Source organism: Camelina sativa, chromosome 9, assembly GCF_030686135.1.
Source record: "Camelina sativa cultivar CO46 ecotype springtype chromosome 9, ASM3068613v1".
Classification (NCBI taxonomy): Eukaryota; Viridiplantae; Streptophyta; class Magnoliopsida; order Brassicales; family Brassicaceae; genus Camelina; species Camelina sativa.
In genome coordinates this window covers 16,935,174-16,952,935 of record NC_141888.1, presented here as the reverse complement: position 1 = coordinate 16,952,935, position 17,762 = coordinate 16,935,174, and the positions used below count along the sequence as shown (strand labels likewise).

General features: G+C 40.1%; 3 protein-coding genes across 3 annotated transcripts; 2 read left to right on the top strand and 1 right to left on the bottom strand.

Annotated features, from left to right (window-relative positions):
• The first annotated feature begins 16 nt into the window (after positions 1–16).
• LOC147938200 (uncharacterized) lies at positions 17–3,572 on the top strand. The gene is made up of 9 exons (XM_087466534.1): positions 17–497; positions 1,039–1,242; positions 1,375–1,432; positions 1,575–1,637; positions 1,999–2,074; positions 2,388–2,503; positions 2,636–2,725; positions 3,074–3,205; positions 3,292–3,572. The coding sequence occupies exons 1-9, from the start codon at positions 28–30 to the stop codon at positions 3,424–3,426; spliced, it is 1,344 nt and encodes a 447-aa protein (XP_087322660.1). The 5' UTR covers positions 17–27; the 3' UTR covers positions 3,427–3,572.
• A 5,974-nt stretch (positions 3,573–9,546) lies between these two features.
• On the top strand, positions 9,547–12,650 carry LOC104710863 (uncharacterized). The gene is made up of 7 exons (XM_087465123.1): positions 9,547–10,061; positions 10,239–10,394; positions 10,516–10,677; positions 10,776–10,934; positions 11,324–11,440; positions 11,578–11,781; positions 11,885–12,650. The coding sequence occupies exons 1-7, from the start codon at positions 9,771–9,773 to the stop codon at positions 12,326–12,328; spliced, it is 1,533 nt and encodes a 510-aa protein (XP_087321249.1). The 5' UTR covers positions 9,547–9,770; the 3' UTR covers positions 12,329–12,650.
• Positions 12,630–17,690, bottom strand: LOC104715208 (indole-3-acetaldehyde oxidase). Its single transcript, XM_087465120.1, has 10 exons — positions 17,586–17,690; positions 17,244–17,477; positions 15,322–17,156; positions 15,035–15,244; positions 14,737–14,955; positions 13,692–14,648; positions 13,520–13,615; positions 13,337–13,435; positions 13,071–13,260; positions 12,630–12,986 (listed from the first exon to the last, which is right to left on the bottom strand). The coding sequence occupies exons 2-10, from the start codon at positions 17,374–17,376 to the stop codon at positions 12,757–12,759; spliced, it is 3,969 nt and encodes a 1,322-aa protein (XP_087321246.1). The 5' UTR covers positions 17,377–17,477; positions 17,586–17,690; the 3' UTR covers positions 12,630–12,756.
• Between the last annotated feature and the right edge of the window lie 72 nt (positions 17,691–17,762).

Sequence of the window (17,762 nt, the reverse complement as noted above, 5' to 3'; positions counted from 1 at the left end):
GCTCTGTGGCCAGAATCCAAACTTAAGATGCGTTTTCGTTTCACAATCGTGGAACCAATTGAGTTCACTAAAGCTGCAACAAAATTTATCACCAAATTTAAAGAGAAAAAAAAAGAAAAAGAACAAAAAAATTACTTAACGCAATTAGACAAGTTTTTTTTTTTGACTTTTACGTTTGTTTCGTCTTCCCCACAACTGTACGGAAGCAAAAAAAGAAAAGAAAAAAGAGAGCAATATATGGAGTTTGCTTTAGCCAGTTCGAGTTTCCTGGGTACTCAAGTGGTTCCGGGGACTCTGTTTCGCAGACGAGCTCGAGTCGTGCCTCTCAGAGTCACTGCGAGTGGAAGAAGTTACAATCGCAGCAGAAACGATAAGGTTTACACGAGGCTTGACTCTTGTCTGGTCATCCCTCCTCCTCCTAGATTCAAGAAACCGCGTGCCATTGTTAAATTCTTGGGAGGTGCTTTCGTCGGAGCTGTACCTGAACTCACCTATAGGTACTCTTCTTCAGAGTAGTCTTATCGATGATTCTGGGTTTAGATGTTTATAGGAGGAGGAAATTGGACTAGTTTAATTATCATTATTTCTCTGCTTAGGATGATGAATAAAGGCTGTTGTAATTGTAGACTATGGCTTTCTATAATTCCATGGATTTGCTGAGTTTTGGGTCATGAAGTGCATATGAGAGATTGAAGTAACTTGTTTTTGTTAATCTTTGACATTCCTCTCAACGTGTAATTTGATTTTTAACTTTGAGCACAAGACTGTGTTTTTGGCATATCACATTGATATGGTTGACGATGAGCTCATGCGATTTGGTCATAAATCTATCATCGGCAAACATTTTGTTATCTAACGAGTATAGTCCACATCGGTTAGTCTGGGAATTTGGTAGTGGGGTATTTAGTCATGGTCTCATCTCTCTTGTGACTGGATCAGCTTATTTCTTTCAAAATTGCTTGCGTTTGTTTCATACATGTGTGAATGATTTATTCTAAAAACTCAAAAAATGTTCCTTTGTGTGTGTATGATTTCTAGTTACCTCAAGGAGCTACTGGCAAAGGAAGGGTATTTAATAGTATCAGTGCCGTACAATGTTACATTTGATCATGAACAAGCTGCTAAGCAGGTTTATGAAAGGTTCAATTCCTGCTTGGACACGATTGTCTCATCTGGAGTTCCAACTTCAAACTTGAATCCTCAAGATCTAGCTGACCTTCCTGTTTTCTCAGTTGGTCACAGGTGGGGGAAAATTTTCACTTCTCTCCTCAATTCAATGTGTTCACTTTATTCTTTATGTGTTTTTTATTTTTTCCTCAACCCTATGAATTTTCTATGTCCTGAATGCTGGACCACTGTGAACTTTTTATACAGTAATGGTGCACTGCTACAAGTTTTGACCGGAAGTTATTTTGCTGAGAAGATACCAAAGGTTAGGTTACTTGTCAGCTAAAATTTTCAATATCAGTAAAATCAGCAAAGATTAGATCACCAAGATACCAAAGGTTAGGTTGCCTTTTTATTTGTCTTAATTCTAAGCAAGTGTGACGAATATGTTATATCTCTTCTGAAAGGTTAATGCCATCATTTCATTCAACAATAAATCAGCGACAGAGGCCGTTCCATATTTTGAGCAGGTAATATCACCATTGGTTATGACTAGTCTCCTAAGCTTTGCTTGGTTTAGAATGTGTATTAGTTAATTGTCATTGTTCCCCTACATTTTCCTACTTAAACCTTCATTATATGACTCCGAAAGAGATCCCAGGATACAAATAAAGTAGCTAAACGTTCTTATTTGCCTGATCTTGGTGCTGGGGCTATTATCTTCACAATATTGATTGATGTTTGGAATTTTGTTGCTATCTAATGCTTCTTGAACTGAATTGATTTTTCAATAATATGAAAGCCAATCTGATCCTGTAGTTTACAGATGGATGAACCAAACAAATGAGACTATGATTGCTTGTATCTTAGATTTCCTCTGTTCCTCTGCAGCTTGGTCCTCTCATCCAGCAGATGATGCCAGTCGTGGAAGCTTCTCCAGTATATGAAATGGCTCGAAATGCTTCAGGTGTTACTACTTACGCTATATAGTCTAATTCAAATATTCTCTCAAATAATCTATTAATTAGAGCTTGCTAGTAGAAACAAGGTTCAGTCTTTTTTTTTTTTTTATTGAATCTTAGCAAAGAATGAATGAACTTCTCTAGTTAGTGTTCATTTTGTCCTGTTTCATCCATCTTTAACCTTTTTCAGCTTGGATAGTGCGTCCTAATTTATCCAGGGATATATGATTTTATGTTGACATAAGTTGGAGGACTAGACTTTTATGGTTCTTGTGAATCAAAAGAAGCTAATATCTTTGCACTTGTGCTCACTTACAGGTGATGTGCTGAAACTTTTACTTGACACAGCTGGGACAACGTTTCTAAATAACGATCAAGAAGCTCTGAAGTCATTTACTAATTTGGTGGATCAGTTGCCCTCAGTATTTGGTGAGGTATTTCTTCAGTAAAGACTTCTTGACTTTATATCGAAGAATGAGCTTTTGTAGTTCCCTTGTAATTAGCCAAGCCCTAGTAATAATTCTTTTTTTTTGAAATTTTCGTTCTTTATTCGTTGTTCTTGGAAGGTTGGACAAGGGGTGTCTGAATTTCGACCGTCACCACTTGAGAATCGCAATTGTTTCAAGTGCTCCTACAATGTTCCTCACACTTTACTGGTAATGCAAGTTCATTTAGAGTTATATGAGCTTTATGGTTCAAAGAAACACCATTTCACATTATAGGGACGTCTGTTGATTGAATAACGTATGGTGTTACATTAATTAGGTCGACTGAAGAGTGAACCAACTGCTAAGCAAACTGTCGTGTTTGTCCACATTGATCTTGAGTAGAGATTATTAGAGTCTGTTTCCGACAAGATTTGCGCTGGTTTACATATATGGATAATTTATTGGACATAAAGACTGTTTTGTTACTCAAAACTCATATAACTAATCTGTGTCTGTGTCTGGTTGGAACCAGTAATCCTCATATTTGATCTTGGTCTCCTTCAACATTTGTGGCAGGTACAATTCAACTCGGATGCAATCGATGAGACTGATTTGCTTGAAGAAACCCTTAGGCCTCGGATAGAATATATTGGTGGTACACTTGAAAAGGTCCGGCTGAATGGAAACCATCTCACACCTTGCGTACAGGTAATAACCAAGCAATACTAGAGCTAGTAGTTCTGCAGTTAAACAACACTGTTCTGGTTTTTTTTCACCATCTTGTTTCTCTCCAGGACCCAAAATGGCAGATTGGGTCTCTCTACACACCTGCAGATGCTGTGGCTCAGGCGCTAAAGACCATTCCTCTTAGCGAAACTCGAGTTCTTTCGAAAACTATCGTCGACTGGTTTAGACAGTTTGAGAATTGAGCTGTCTCATGTATTGTTGAAGCAATGTAAGGATGGGATATATGTTGACGAACAAGACTAGCCCTAATCATTCTCTGAACCAAAAAAAAATTGGTACAATATGTATACATGTGGGAAAATAAATACATTGGCGACAATTGTTTTCATTGTTACTCACCTTCAATGCAAAATATAGGGTTCAGGGGGTTTGTTAAATTTATAAAATCAATACGTACATAAGTGTGTTTAAGCCATATTGGCAGAGTCACAAAACCAGAGTAGAACGTTACAAGTTACAATCAAATTTGGCTAAATTGTGAGCCACTTACTCTTATCTTCATTTCGAAAAAGAGGAAATGTATAGCGGAAAATTCTGAAGCCCAATAATATTTTGGAGTATATTTGTTATCAAATGTTTTTCATTGGTAATCTAATCTTTATGAAAGTTTCACAATCTCCCTCAAAAAGGAATTTAAATATATTTATCTTGTTAGATTTTGATGAAAGAATTAAGATTTAAGCGAATTAGCTTGCATCTAAAGCTAAATGTTACTCTTTCTTCCAAAAGAGCAATATGGCACATCTTATTTTGGATGCAAACTTGATTTTACTCACATGAATGTGAAACTTATTACAAATCAAAGTTCACAATTTCACATGAATGTGAAACTTACCGATGCTGGTTCCATCCAACTTTTTTTTTTTAATTTTACTGTCTTTTTATATGACTTTTCCCTCAAATTTCTATGCAAAATGTATATTTATCTATAAAAAAATGGACGATTCGATTTCTCAGAGGTATTGAAAGAAAATTAAAGGAGACGTACCATGATGAAGAAATATACTGGCAACAAAAAAGTAGGAAATTCTGGCTCAGAGTTGGGGATAAAAATACTAAATAGTTTTACGCCTCCACTAAACAAAGGCGGGTAAGGAATAGGATTGTTGGTTTATTTGACACTGATAATTTTTCAAACGAATCGCCTTCGGGTATGGAGCATATTGCTACTAAGTACTTTGAGGATCTTTTTAAGAAGTCGACTGGTAATGGTATCTCAGAGATGATTCAAGAAATTAACCCACTTATCACGGAGAGTATGAACAGAGATCTTACTAGGAATATTTCTGAGGCGGAAGTCCGTAAGGCTCTGTTTGCAATGCATCCGGAGAAAACACCAGGATCTGACGATATGACAGCTTTGTTCTTTCAACGGTTTTGGTCTTCTTTGAAAGGGGATTTGGTGGCTTTGGTTCAGGACTTTTTTCGAACGGATCGTTTTGATCCTCGTTTAAATGAGACCAATATCTGCCTTTTTCCTAAAGTGGATAGACCGCAGCGAATGGCGGAGTTTAGACCGATCAGTCTTTGTAATGTGAGTTATAAAATTATATCTAGAGTTTTGTGCTTTCGGTTAAAACGGTTCTTACCTCTTTTGGTCTCAGAAACTCAGTCGGCCTTTGTTTCTGGTCGCTTAATAACAGATAATATTCTTGTCGCTCAGGAGATGTTTCATGGGCTAAATACCAACCGACAGTGTCAGGCGCAGTTTCTGGCATTCAAAACGGATATGAGTAAGGCATATGATCGGGTTGAATGGGATTTTTTGGAGGCGATTTTGGTTAAATTAGGTTTTGCCAGAAAATGGATTTTGTGGATAATGTGGTGTGTTTCTTCTGTGTCATATCAAGTTTTATTGAATGGAGAATGTAATGACCCTCACCCAGAGGTAAATTTCAAAATAGAAGCCAACAAGGAGAAAAGAAAGTTGGATAAAGAAAAGTCCGAGAAAATATGGACGGATCGAAAAATGGCCGAGTTGTCCGAAGATGTTCGAAGGACCGAGGATATCCGAAAAAAGTTGTCGAGAACTGTCGAGAGCGTCCGAGGAAAGTTGTCGAGAGTACCGAGACGGACCGAGTATTGCCGAGAGTCGACGACGATTGATCGAGAGATGCTAACCGAACCACAAGAAAATCTTCCTTCACTAAAAATCGACTAAGTCAAGAGAAAGTGGTGATTATTTTAATCGAGGAAGAGTTAGTGGAATTTTGTGGAAAGATTAAACAAATCAAGAAGGGTTAGTGGAGCTTAGTGGGATTAACTTAATCAAGTGGAGCTTAGTGGGATTAATTTAATCAAGTGGAGCCTAGTGGGGAATTAAAGAATTCAAGGAAGAATTAGTGGGAATCAAGGTGGCTTAATCTACTTCCTCACAAGTGTTAAGGCATGCACTAATAACAACTAAGAAAGAGTGAGCACTCCACATGCATTGGCTATCTCCACCGCCCAAGTTCTCTATAAATAGAGACTCACCTCTCTCATTTTCGCACAAAGTCACAAGGGGTAAGGAGAGAAATTGAGAGAGAAAAGTGAGCGAAAGAGAAGAAGGAAAAGAGTGGGCGAGTTCGTGAAAGAGAAGAAGGAAAGAAGAGAAGACGCAAGACGAGACTATCAACCACAAGTTGAATCGATAAGGAAATCGATTTCAACCGAAGGGGAGATCTGATTGTGCCGTGAGAGAAGCTTCACCAAAGGAGACCGATCATCGACGGTTTACTGTGAGTTCATGCACATATATTGCCGGACTAGATGGGGAATTAAAGACATCCATCTAGTGCACGGTTTGCATGAAGCATTTAGTTGCATTTACTTGAAATTCTTTTGTGATTTTCTTGTTTAAATGCATGCGCGGTGAGGTTACACCAGTTGCTAGATCGAAATGTTCTAGTGACATGGGTGATAACTAGTTAAGATACTTGAAAAGTTATGAGCTTAAAAACCATATAAACTCAAGTATCAATTTCGGTGAGGTCTTAATGCGCTTTAGTCCACGAGAAATTCCGGCTATGCGTAGTATGACTTGGTATTGCTATCTTTCCCCTTCCGTACCACATGCAACCGCGACATGCAACCCATGTTCGTGTGTTTGTAGGGTTGGTTACGAAGAGCTCGGAGGTTACTGGACTCGCTACCCTGGCCGAGGCTGTCTACACGATGGTGTGGTTTTGGGTGAAGTCCAATTACATGCCTATGTGGTTGTAAAACGAATGTTCTAGGGGATACGGAAAGGATGCATACCAGATTCAATAAATTAGAACTTGTTAAAACTCTTGTTTTATTTCAAGTTAGTGTTGTTGCATGTTGTTGCATGTTGTTGTATTTGCTTGCTAGCATATTTTGCTTAGCTCATAAGCTTCCGCATGTCATCTCTGATTGTTGTTCTATTGTTTGCTTGCTTGCATGTTATTTGCTTCGCTCACATGTTGTTTGTTTATGCTCGCATGTTGTTCGTATATGCTTGCATGTTGTTTGTTGATGGGGTTTGGGGATTAATTCTTTGCAGGAACCCTGAGCTCACTAAGTAATCTTATATTACTTATTATAATTATTTGTGGTGCAGGTAACCCTAGAGGGAACTAGAGGGCGTGGTGAACGATAGGAACCCGGAGTAGTTTTTATTTTGTGTCTATTGTAAAATACAAGTATGTTTATTTCAAATTAAACTTTGGCACTAAGCCGTATCTAAAAACTCTACAACCTTTTGTTAATCGTTTGTAACAAACTCTTTTTACTTAGCAATGTAATCGGATTTCTTTTAATCGGACGAGTGGTACTGATATAGACTTTGTCCGAGTCGGCTCAGCGCACGGCGTGTCTGTAGGGTTGCAAAGCCTTAAGGACGTGTCGTGTGGTCGGGAACCTCCCCGATAGACTGGCCAAGGGTCCCGATTTGTTCTTGCACCCGGCCGGATCGTTGGTGAATGTTTCCTTAGTGGCGTCCCGGGGCTGTCCGATGGCCTTCGTGGTCATAGTATGGTTTGAGGGCGTTACAGTCAGCCCCAGGGTTCTATTATTCCCCAAAGGGGTTTACGTCAGGGGGATCCTTTGTCACCGTATCTGTTCATTCTATGTCCAAAGCTTTTGATAGCAACTATTAAGAAGGCTGAACGGGAAAAGAAACTAACGGGTATCACAATTGTCCGTGATAGTCCTACTATTTCGCACTTGTTATTTGCTGATGATAGTCTGTTTTTCTGCAAAGCAGAGGCCACTGAGTGTAGGAAGGTAATGGAAATAATAGGGGATTATGGTAAAGCCTCAGGACAAGAAGTTAATCTGGATAAATCTTCTATTATGTTTGGTAAAAAGGTCCCATCGGATATACGATCTCACTTAAAATCCGTTATTGGTATTTCTAAAGAGGGTGGTATGGATTCGTATTTGGGTATCCCTGAAAGCCTCCAGGGTTCAAAAACTAAGGTTTTTAGCTATGTTAAGGATCAGTTGGATGACCGAGTAAATGGTTGGTCTGCGAAGTATTTATCGAAGGGGGGCAAGGAGATTATGATTAAGTCGGTGGCAATAGCACTTCCTACCCATGTTATGTCGTGTTATAAATTACCGCACGAACTGACATCCAAATTAACGAGTGCTATTTCCACCTTCTGGTGGAAGTCGAATGATGAGGCTCGCGGTATGCATTGGGTAGTTTGGGATAAAATGTGTAAAGATAAGTGTGAAGGGGGTCTAGGTTTTAGAGCTCTGGAGCAATTTATTGACGCTATGCTGGTGAAACAGTTCTGGCGTCTTATTCATTATCCGACTTCCTTGATGGCTCGGGTAATGAGGGGCCGATATTTTAGGAATAAACATCCTCTTATGGCTAAAAAACCATATAACATTTCCTTCGCTTGGAGGAGTATCTATTCAACCATGGCACTGGTGGAGCATGGCGCGAGGTGGGCGATAGGCTCTGGCTGTTCTATCTCGGTTTGGTGTGATCCGTGATTACCAGATATTTGTCCAAGACCAGCTAATGGTCGAGGTCGATGGTTGCTTCCGAGTTTGATGGTTAACCATTTAATTAATCCATCTACGAAGGATTGGCATTTACCTATACTAGAGGATTTTTTCGATCCGGTGGATACCGATTATTCGGAGTATAGCAGTCAATAAATTTTATAAACCAGACCGCCTAGTATCACATTTTACTAAGTCAGACAAGTATTCGGTGAAATCAGGTTATCGGTTAGCTCAGGAATTAATTGCGGACATTGAATACGGACCTACGTGTATGGCTCTTCGAGCCCAAGCGTGGAAACTTGAGGTGCCCTCGAAGGTTCAACATTTCTTCTGGCAGATCACTTCTGGTACTCTCCCTATATTGGAACGACTTGCGCATCGAGGTGTCCGTTGTGATACCCTGTGTAAACGGTGTGATTCAGCAATAGAGACCATCAATCACGCTCTTTTTGAGTGCCCGCGCTCGCAAAGTATATGGGAGCTATCTCCTTTATCGTTAGATCCGGAAGGCTTTCCATATGCTTCAATCTATGCGAATCTGGATTTTATATATTGGCGGTCGGCATCGCATTCGGGGATTTCTGATATCACTTTTCGTCTTCCATGGATACTTTGGTCAGTATGGAAAGATATGAACAAAAACGTTTTTCAGGGAGTGGAGGTAGAGCCGATAAAATATTTTAAATCAGGCGATTAATGAAAAATTATTGTGGGATGACGCCAAATCTTATACCGGGAGATTTTCAAATCCTCCGGATTCTTTGGAAGATAGGGAGTCTTCTCCCCGTTGTCAGATTGATGGTTCATGGAAAAGTTCGGATGTTTTTCAGGGTTTGGGGTGGTGGTTTTGTAGTGGTGATGATATGACGCTTCTTCTGGGAGTCTGGAGCCAGCGACGCGGCCTTACTCTCTTACATGCGGAGCTTCAAAACTATGGAGTCTCTATTGGAGGAAGGGGTAGATTGTCAAGTTTTTGAGATGGATTGTGCAGAGTTACTCGCGATGGTGCAAAAGCCTGACGACTGGCCCGCTTTCTCAAACCTACTGGAGGACTTCTCTTGGATCAGATCATCTTTACCTTCCTTCTTTCTGAACAGGATCCCTCGTGAGTCTAACGCAAGGGCAGATTGTTTAGCTCGTTCTTCAAAAACTTTAGTTTCAAAAATTTCTTTTGTAAACTTTTTTCCTTCGGTTTGGCTAACCAACCTAGGAATTCTCTTTTAATTTAATTTATTAATGTTTGGTTGAAAAAAAAAAAAAATTAAAAAAATTGGTGACATTCGTAATTTTGAACTATGCAATTATTATTGGTAATTTTCTCAACCGTTGCACTTGTTGAAGTTGCCATGTAAAAAAAAAAAATTAATTATCTCAGGGGTAAAACTGTAAACTCAACAATAAAAAACCCTACCCTTTAGTCTTCTTCTTCTTCCTCCGCCGGCCGTATCCCACTAAAAAATTCGAACTTTCGAAATAAATTATTGGAAACCCTTGGCCGATTAAGCCGCTCAATTCGACTTCTAGGTGTAGAATTGGATTTGGGTTTTGATATTTTTTAGTCATGCCGAAGCATAAAGATGAAAAATTTGTTTTTGATGACGGCGAAGACGAGGAAGAGAGAGATGTCGACGATGATGAAGAGGCTAATGAAGATCTGAGCTTGAAGATATTAGAGAAGGCTTTATCGAGGCGTGATGTTGGGAACAAGGTTGATTCGGATCTCTCTGATTCTGGTGTAGTTAGTACTGTGATGGTTAATGGAGGAACGTCTAAGGTTAAAAAGGACTCTGAGAGTAGTAAGAAGAAGAAGAAGAAGATTAAGAGAAATAAGTTAGAAGCTGCTAACGAAATTGTCAGTATGAAGGATTCTCTTCTATATATCTTCTTCTCATTTCAGTTTCAGTTATTATTGTAGTCTCTCTTAATTGCTCTACTGTAGCTTTAAATTTCCTACTATTTGCAATAGGAAAGTTTGATGCTTTTGTGTGTTTAATGCCTCTCGATATTTTTTTGCTAAATTTTGTATCAGCCTATTGTTTGGAAAGACCAAGATGAGGAGAAGAAGGTGGTGGAGGATGTAGTAAAAGGTGAAGGTGAAGATGAACATGAACATGATGAGGTTGAGAGATCTGCTGAACCAAAAGATGGAGAACCATCTAGCAATTTGGTTTTGAAAAAGCTTCTTGTGAGTTGATTGAATGAATCACTGCCTTTCTCTTCCTTTTTTTTTTTTTTTTTTTTTACTTTTGGGTAACAGTATACATCTCTGTGGTAATGACCATTGTTGGGGTCTTGTGTTATCTCAGCGTGGAGCAAGATACTTTGATCCTCCTGATGCAGGTTGGATGAGTTGTTATAGTTGTGGGGAGCAAGGTCATATAACTGTCAATTGTCCAACTCCTACCAAGCGTAGGAAGCCTTGCTTTATATGTGGGAGTTTGGAACATGGTGCAAGGCAATGTTCAAAGGTGCGGTTTTTAAGTTTGATTTTGGTAGACCATACAACTTTTTAGAGCTATTTTTGTTGCATTGGGTTGCTGACTAATTTTTTTCCTTATTTTGACAGGGACATGATTGTTACATATGCAAAAAAAGTGGACACCGAGCTAAAGATTGTCCGAATAAGTACAAAAGCGGGTCTAAAGGAGCTCTATGTTTAAGATGTGGAGACTTTGGACATGACATGATTTTGTGCACGTATGACTACTCTCAGGAAGATTTGAAGGTAATTTTGTTTTCTTGAAATTCATTCGTTGAACAAATTCCTATCTCGGAGGATTACAGCCACGATTGATGCACCATGAATCGGAGGACTCGAGTACATTGGCCTTATCACTAGTTTCAGTTGGCTTTCAACTTTCCCTGCAACATCTGATGATTTGCATACCTAAAACAACTTCATGTCAGAATTCGATAAAGAAGCATATGATTCATTTCTTATTCCTTCTGTTATTTTCTTATTGTTGTTTTAAAATTTCAATCAACAAGAAGACCCTTTACACGAAAAGGAACAGATCATGACCATGTCTGGATATATCATTTTTTTCTCGACTTTCCTTAACCTGAGGATATATCTTCTCTGATTGTATATCTTGTTGTATTTACTTTGACCAGGATATACAATGCTATGTCTGTAAAAACTTTGGCCATCTATGTTGTGTGGAACCTGGTAATTCACCGTCATGGGCTGTATCTTGCTACAGATGTGGTCAACTGGGTCATACTGGACTGGTAAGTTATTGAGATTCTGATTCTGAATTAGCCACACTGTCGATTGAGTGTGCCTCTCTAAACAGAATTGATCTATTTTCATTTTAGTTACAATAAAGATGCAGAACTTATTATCTAATTAAAATAATTCTCTCCAGGCATGTGGTAGACACTATGATGAAAGCAACGAAAATGATTCTGTCAGTCCATCATGCTTTAAGTGTGGGGGAGAAGGGCATTTGAAGCGCGACTGCCCTAACTCTTCCAGTGTGAGCTTTTCACAGAGAAGAGATTCACCAAGTGTATGCTTCAATTGTGATAGAGTAGGACATTTCGCTCGTGAATGCCCCATTTCCTCCCAGGTAGGCTCTATTTCTCTCTACATTTGGTGCTTTGAGCTCTTCGCTTCTTTTGTTTTCTCTCATGTTATAATGACTCACAGTGTTGCCTTTTTGCTACATATAGAGGGACCGTGATACATCTACAACATCGCATAAATCTCGCAAGAAAAATAAAGAGAACTCGGAACACAAATCTACTCCCTATGAATCCAATGGGAAGACTAAGAAGCATAAAAAATCGCATAAAGAAGAACAGTCCCAGACTTCACCACGGAAACGAAAACACCGAGGCGGTTGGACCGCAGAGGAACCAGAAGAAGAACCTTTCCAAAGAGGAAAGATGAGTAGGCCAAAGTCTCCCATTACACCATCGGGATATAACCTTAGGCCATCCAGTAGACATAGGGGTAATGACTATAAATCGCCAAGATTCAGTTCTGGTGGGCATCGCTCGGGTCCTTCACCATCAAGGTGGCAACCTTATCAGAATCACAGTTATGAACCTGCACCATCAAGGCATGGCAGATCTCACTACAATGGAGAGTATGCATGGAGCTATGAACGGTAGTAGTATCAGTTGATATGGTCAAGGTCAAAGCTGGATACTGTCGAGCTTGGAATCTATTATGCTTGATGGTGTTTACTGGGATCGATGGTAGCTTCCGTAGACCTCTTGTATTTGATTCGGGCTTAGGGGCAGCTTCTTGTTGTTTTCTTCTCTTCTCTTACACAGGTAGTTTGTTCAATCCTCATTTCCCCTTTACTCAATTGCTCAGAATTTTCCTTCGTTATGTCTGTTCTTTAATTTAACATTTGAAGAGAATTTTGTATTTGTCAAGCATAATTGCTACATCATTTATAATTTATAATTTTGAATTGGCTTTTGAGTATTTTGATAGAAGGAAACAGAGCACAATGAAAATATTCCTACACAGTGATAGAAGTCAATCTCTATGCTATAGTTGGAAACAAGTAGAGAGATAAATTAGTTATTGCTCACAATTTTGAGTTTGCGCATAATTTCCACTCCAAATAACTTTCAATGATATCTAGACCGCAGAGCTCCTTCACAACCGGCATTGTAGCCGGAACAGGCAACTGAAACGTTGAACTGGAGGAACCATCCTTACCTTTCCACATGCATAGCTGTTTGCGTGCTTCTTTAACGGCTTGTCTGGTGGCACAGTGCACCGAAGCTGCCAGTAGCAACGGAGGCTCTCCCGAGGCTGCACTTAAGACTAAACGATATGATCGAAAATGTTGATTGCAAGTTTTTGAAATGTTTTTTTGTTAACTAACGAGTGACTGACCTTTAGAAGAGAGTACGCGTTTTTCATGGCATCCACTGTTTAGTAGTTCGACGTTGAACCTTCTAGGAATGGTGTCAACGGTCGGAATCTTGTATGTCCATGTGCTGTCTGTCAAAACCAGTCCTTCTGAATCTGTTATGTACTCTTCAAGCATGAAAAACCCAAGTCCTTGCACAAAAGATCCTTCAATCTGAAGAAGATTTAGACAGAAACACATTACAAAAGAATTTTCATTTGCTTTGTGTGCTTTATTTATTTATTAATACCTGTCCTAAATCGACAGCGGGATTGAGGCTTTTTCCACAGTCATATAAGATATCTGTCTGTAGAACCGTAGTTTGTCCCGTCACAAGGTCTACTTCAACCTATATTAACATCAATGAAGCACCAAAGTTACTCATCCTTCATCCAAATTTCAAGATTTTTTGGGGAAGGAAAACAAAGCTTACCTCGCTGACAGCAACACCATAGTTAAGGTACCGCATGGGAAATTCTTCTGGAGTATATAAGTCACTAGCTGATAAGTTCACAGACTGAGCATAAGCCTGCGTATGGATATAACGAGAAGCTTAATCCTTAATTTGTTGCACCAGAAATAAGCAGAAAATCAAGGAAGAATACCTGAGAGATCAACTTGTTCCAGCTGATTGGACCACCCGATCTCTCCATCAAAGGTTTCAATCTTTTGACTAAGGTTTCGCAGCAGAGACGAACAGCTGCGCAGCTACCCTCCGATGTTGTGCTACTTCCTGTGAAATTCCCTTGGACCATGCTCAATGTATCTGATTGTACAACCCTTGTCTTCTCCAAGAGATCTTCGGTTCCATCGCATTGTAGCATACCGAGAACATAACTAGTCATCTGCTTCACCTTTGTCCATATTCCTTGTCCTAGCTCGATTCCACCAACCTCAACAACAACTGTTCCATCGCTTAAAACACTTACTCTCCCTGGAGTTGCAAACATGGAAACCTGATAAATGATGGGTAATCGGCATATCCCTCGTTTTCTCCACATGTTAGAGTCGTTGAACTCTCTGACAACTGAAACCCGCTCATCATAGTTTGAGGATACGCCAACCTTATCCCACATCGAAGACAAAGTGTACTCATGTGGTTCACCAGCACTATCCTTGTAGAACAGGGCTAAGCTCTCATATGTATGGAAATTAATCTTTCTTATTGTATCAACCTCCAAGGAGAGGCTAGACGCTACATTTTCGATGATGGCTTCAGCGATATATGTACCCTGCACGTCCCCAGGGGCTCTCATGATTGCTCTGCTTAGAAGATTTGTTTTACAAAGTTTAATATCAAAAGATAAAGCGCCCCAGTTGTACTTCTTTAGCGCCCCTATGATATTTGCTGAAATTAACGTACTAAAACCAAGAGTAGCCCCTGCATCAATTAGTATTTCTAGCTCCAAGGCTGTGATCTTCCCTGTGGATTTGAATCCCACACTGAACGTTATCTTCATTGGATGCCTCCCACCAGTCATTATCATATCGGTCTTGCGGTTTACATAAGTCCTCACAGGACGCTGCAGTTTAGTAGCAGCAACCGCGCAAGCTGTTGCAACCTGAGACAGTTGACATATTTGGTCCATTTCCTTCAGGAAGTGAGGAAAATAAAAAATAATAAAAGAGGTCAGTTTGTGAAAAAATTACTGGCATTGACATGACAGCTTTTCCTCCAAAACCTCCACCGACACGTCTGGTTATGACACGGACGTTGTTTTCAGGGATGCCTAGGCAAGTAGCGATAGAGGTGTGTACGTACTGAGGGGTCTGACTTGAACTATATACTACAATTGAGTTGTCTTCATCTGGCACTGCAAGAGCTGTTTGCGTCTCCATGTAAAAGAAGTATTGCGAGCCAAGACGTATCTGTTTCACATCAAAAGTAATAAAGATATAGATATCAAAGATTTAGCTTCAAACTTTGGAAGACAACTACGTTACATACTTCCGAGCTGAGAATTCGATGATCAGCTGCAGCCATTCCTTTTGATGTGTCACCAACTTGTTGTGGGTAAAAGATAGGGATAATGTCGAACATACTAGATTTCTTGACCGCGTCTTCTATAGATAAGATTGGTGGTTCCAAACCCTCTGTTTCGTATTCAACGACTGCAAGATTTGCTGCAGCATCCGCATGTCTCTGCGTATCTGCAACCTGCGAAAACAAACTGGTGCTAAAACTGCACCTGGTGTTATGCAATTGAACTAATGGAAAAATAGGACTGGACTTACCACAAGGGCGATGCATTCGCCTACATTAATGGTGAAATCCTCTGCGAATAAGCGAACTGAACCTAATCCAGTCTTCATACCCACATTTTCCCCACCTTTAGGAACATCCTTGCAAGAAATAACTGCAACAACTCCATGAGGTACCAAATTTTCTTTGAAATGAATACCTATTATCCGTGCGAATGGCTTTGTGCTATAGATGAATGCTCCGTAGAGGCAGTTTGTGGGAGATGGTATATCATCCACATAAACAGCCTCACCAGAAGCCTGAAGGGAAGCTCCAGCTTTAGTAACAGGTTGACCAACCGGATTATATTCATTGGTTATAGGAACATGTTGTGAAGAAGACAACATTGGTAATGGTTTTGGTGGATCCAAGTTATAACCATTTGAAGGTTTATCTGTAGTATGGTGAGTTGTTAAGGTGTAAAGGAACTCGAAAAGGAAGCCTGGCGCCAAGCTTGAACTGTAAGCAGGATTGCTTGTACCGCCTTCAGGTACCACGACATTCCCAAGTAAGGTAATAGCCTCATACAGAACTTTGTCAGTGATTACTTTACCAGACAGAAACTCTTCAATTTCCTTGCACCTAATGGCGTGTTTGGTCCCGTAAGCCCCGAAAGCCAATCTACAGTTAACTACCGTTGTATCCTTCACTTGAGCTAAGAAAGCAGCATTCAGGTAAGCCAGAGCGTTTCCATTTGGACGCGGTGCAGCTCGATAGGTTTCAAAGAGCAATTCAGAGTTTGTTTCAGAATGCCAAAATGGAATTTCAATACTCACAACCAGATCATGAGCCTCAAGAGGAGATCCTTGGAGAAACTCTTCCAGTGTTAGCTTTTCAAGTCCTCTTGGCAAGCTCATTATGTTAACAAATGCACCAGCTGCAAGAAGTATGGTGGCCATGTCGGAAGGAAACTGTTTCCTCTGAGCCATTACAAGGTTTCCCCCAATGCTACCTAAGTTCCTGATAAATCTCGCGGCGATCTTTTCCATATGAGTAGCAAGTTTTCCAAATATCTTCTCCACTTCCGGTGAGACCCTAATCTCCTTCAAAGCAGCAATAACTTTAGAGATTGATACCACTGATCCTATCTCAACCCCATTCGGTTTCTCGCTTATCTCTTTCAGCTGCGGGATTCGAGTTATATCTACGTATTTTTCATAACTCTGCTCTCTTTCATCCTTATAGTATCCCATACTTGTGTTACCAGCAACCAGTTTCATCGAAACTCCAATACCATTAGCATTGTAACCTACCAATAAGCTATGGAGTTCCTCAACACTCGCTGGACTGCACCATCGGTACATCCCTGAATTCGTAGACTTAATCTCATCCTTGAGAAACTCCGGAAATGTATAGACACGCTTCTCACTATCAAATCGAGGTAAGCTCTTAATAGAATCCTTATCCCCTTTCCTACAGAAAGAGTTGAGTCCAAGATCCTCAATGTCAATATCCGAAGCAAAGCTCTTGCAAGCATCAACAATCGGACGGTAGCCAGTGCACCGACATAAGTTTCCCGAGACAGCCTTCTCTGCTTCGACAACCGTAAGCTCGGAAGAATGAGACTTGTCAGCGTCTAAGAGTGCAGAGAAGAGAGAAACAGACATCCCTGGTGTGCAGAAACCACACTGAGAGGCGTGGAAACCGGATAATCGCTTGTGAACCGGGTGGAAACCGTCTCTGCTGTTCCCAAGTCCTTCTGAAGTCGTAATGCTGCAGTGGTTTATACTGCAGAGAAGGGTGAGACAAGAGCTGACAGTGAAATCTTCTACTTGTTGTAGAACAGGATCGTACTTGGAAAGAAGAACAACACAAGCACCACATCCTCCTGAACCAAAACAACAACAATAACACAATATGAGACAAAGAACACTACAGTGAAAAAGAAGAAGAAAAGAGATAATCAAGTAATCACCTTCGCCGCAGCTGAGCTTAACACTCTTGAAAGGAGTCTGGTAACGAAGGAACTCCAACAAAGTTGTTGAAGGGTCAACGGAGGAGAGCTCAAGGTCGAACCTTTGCCCATTAATTGCGAAAACCAAGCTCATTCTCTCTCCTTTTTTCTTTTTTCTCTTTCTTTCTCTGTCTGTGTAATCACTTATCGGTGCGTCCGTGCTCAGGCACCTGGTGGCTTAAGGCAAAATGTGGCCTAAATGTCAAAAAAAAAAAATTTGGTGGCTGTAGGCAAATGCCTTTTTGCTAACACCATAAGCACGGCTCTACTTAAGTGTATACGGAATATTCCTCGTCCACATACATAAAAAGGACAAATATTTTGACGACCCTGATTCGAGATCTTCAAGGCAGTGTGGACATCGCTTTCATCACTAAATCGAGACTTGTTTACCTAAATCCTGTCTCTGTGTACACTTTTTTGGTCTCCAAATGGTACAAGTCTAAAGGACCTCATCTGCCTACAGAAAGTATAATATAA

What these genes read in the sequence shown, in the direction of transcription:
- LOC104710863 (XM_087465123.1), top strand. Translation starts at nt 9,771, where the DNA reads ATGCCGAAGCATAAAGATGAAAAATTTGTTTTTGATGACGGCGAAGAC. An exon ending in TAGAAGCTGCTAACGAAATT is followed by an intron (nt 10,062 to 10,238) that starts GTCAGTATGAAG and finishes ATTTTGTATCAG; the next exon opens with CCTATTGTTTGGAAAGACCA. An exon ending in GTGCAAGGCAATGTTCAAAG is followed by an intron (nt 10,678 to 10,775) that starts GTGCGGTTTTTA and finishes TTATTTTGACAG; the next exon opens with GGACATGATTGTTACATATG.
- LOC104715208 (XM_087465120.1), bottom strand. Translation starts at nt 17,376, where the DNA reads ATGAGCTTGGTTTTCGCAATTAATGGGCAAAGGTTCGACCTTGAGCTC. An exon ending in ATCGAATTCTCAGCTCGGAA is followed by an intron (nt 14,956 to 15,034) that starts GTATGTAACGTA and finishes GATGTGAAACAG; the next exon opens with ATACGTCTTGGCTCGCAATA. An exon ending in CCGCTGTCGATTTAGGACAG is followed by an intron (nt 13,261 to 13,336) that starts GTATTAATAAAT and finishes AATCTTCTTCAG; the next exon opens with ATTGAAGGATCTTTTGTGCA.
- LOC147938200 (XM_087466534.1), top strand. Translation starts at nt 28, where the DNA reads ATGCGTTTTCGTTTCACAATCGTGGAACCAATTGAGTTCACTAAAGCT. An exon ending in TTGCTGAGAAGATACCAAAG is followed by an intron (nt 1,433 to 1,574) that starts GTTAGGTTACTT and finishes CTCTTCTGAAAG; the next exon opens with GTTAATGCCATCATTTCATT. An exon ending in AATGGCTCGAAATGCTTCAG is followed by an intron (nt 2,075 to 2,387) that starts GTGTTACTACTT and finishes GCTCACTTACAG; the next exon opens with GTGATGTGCTGAAACTTTTA.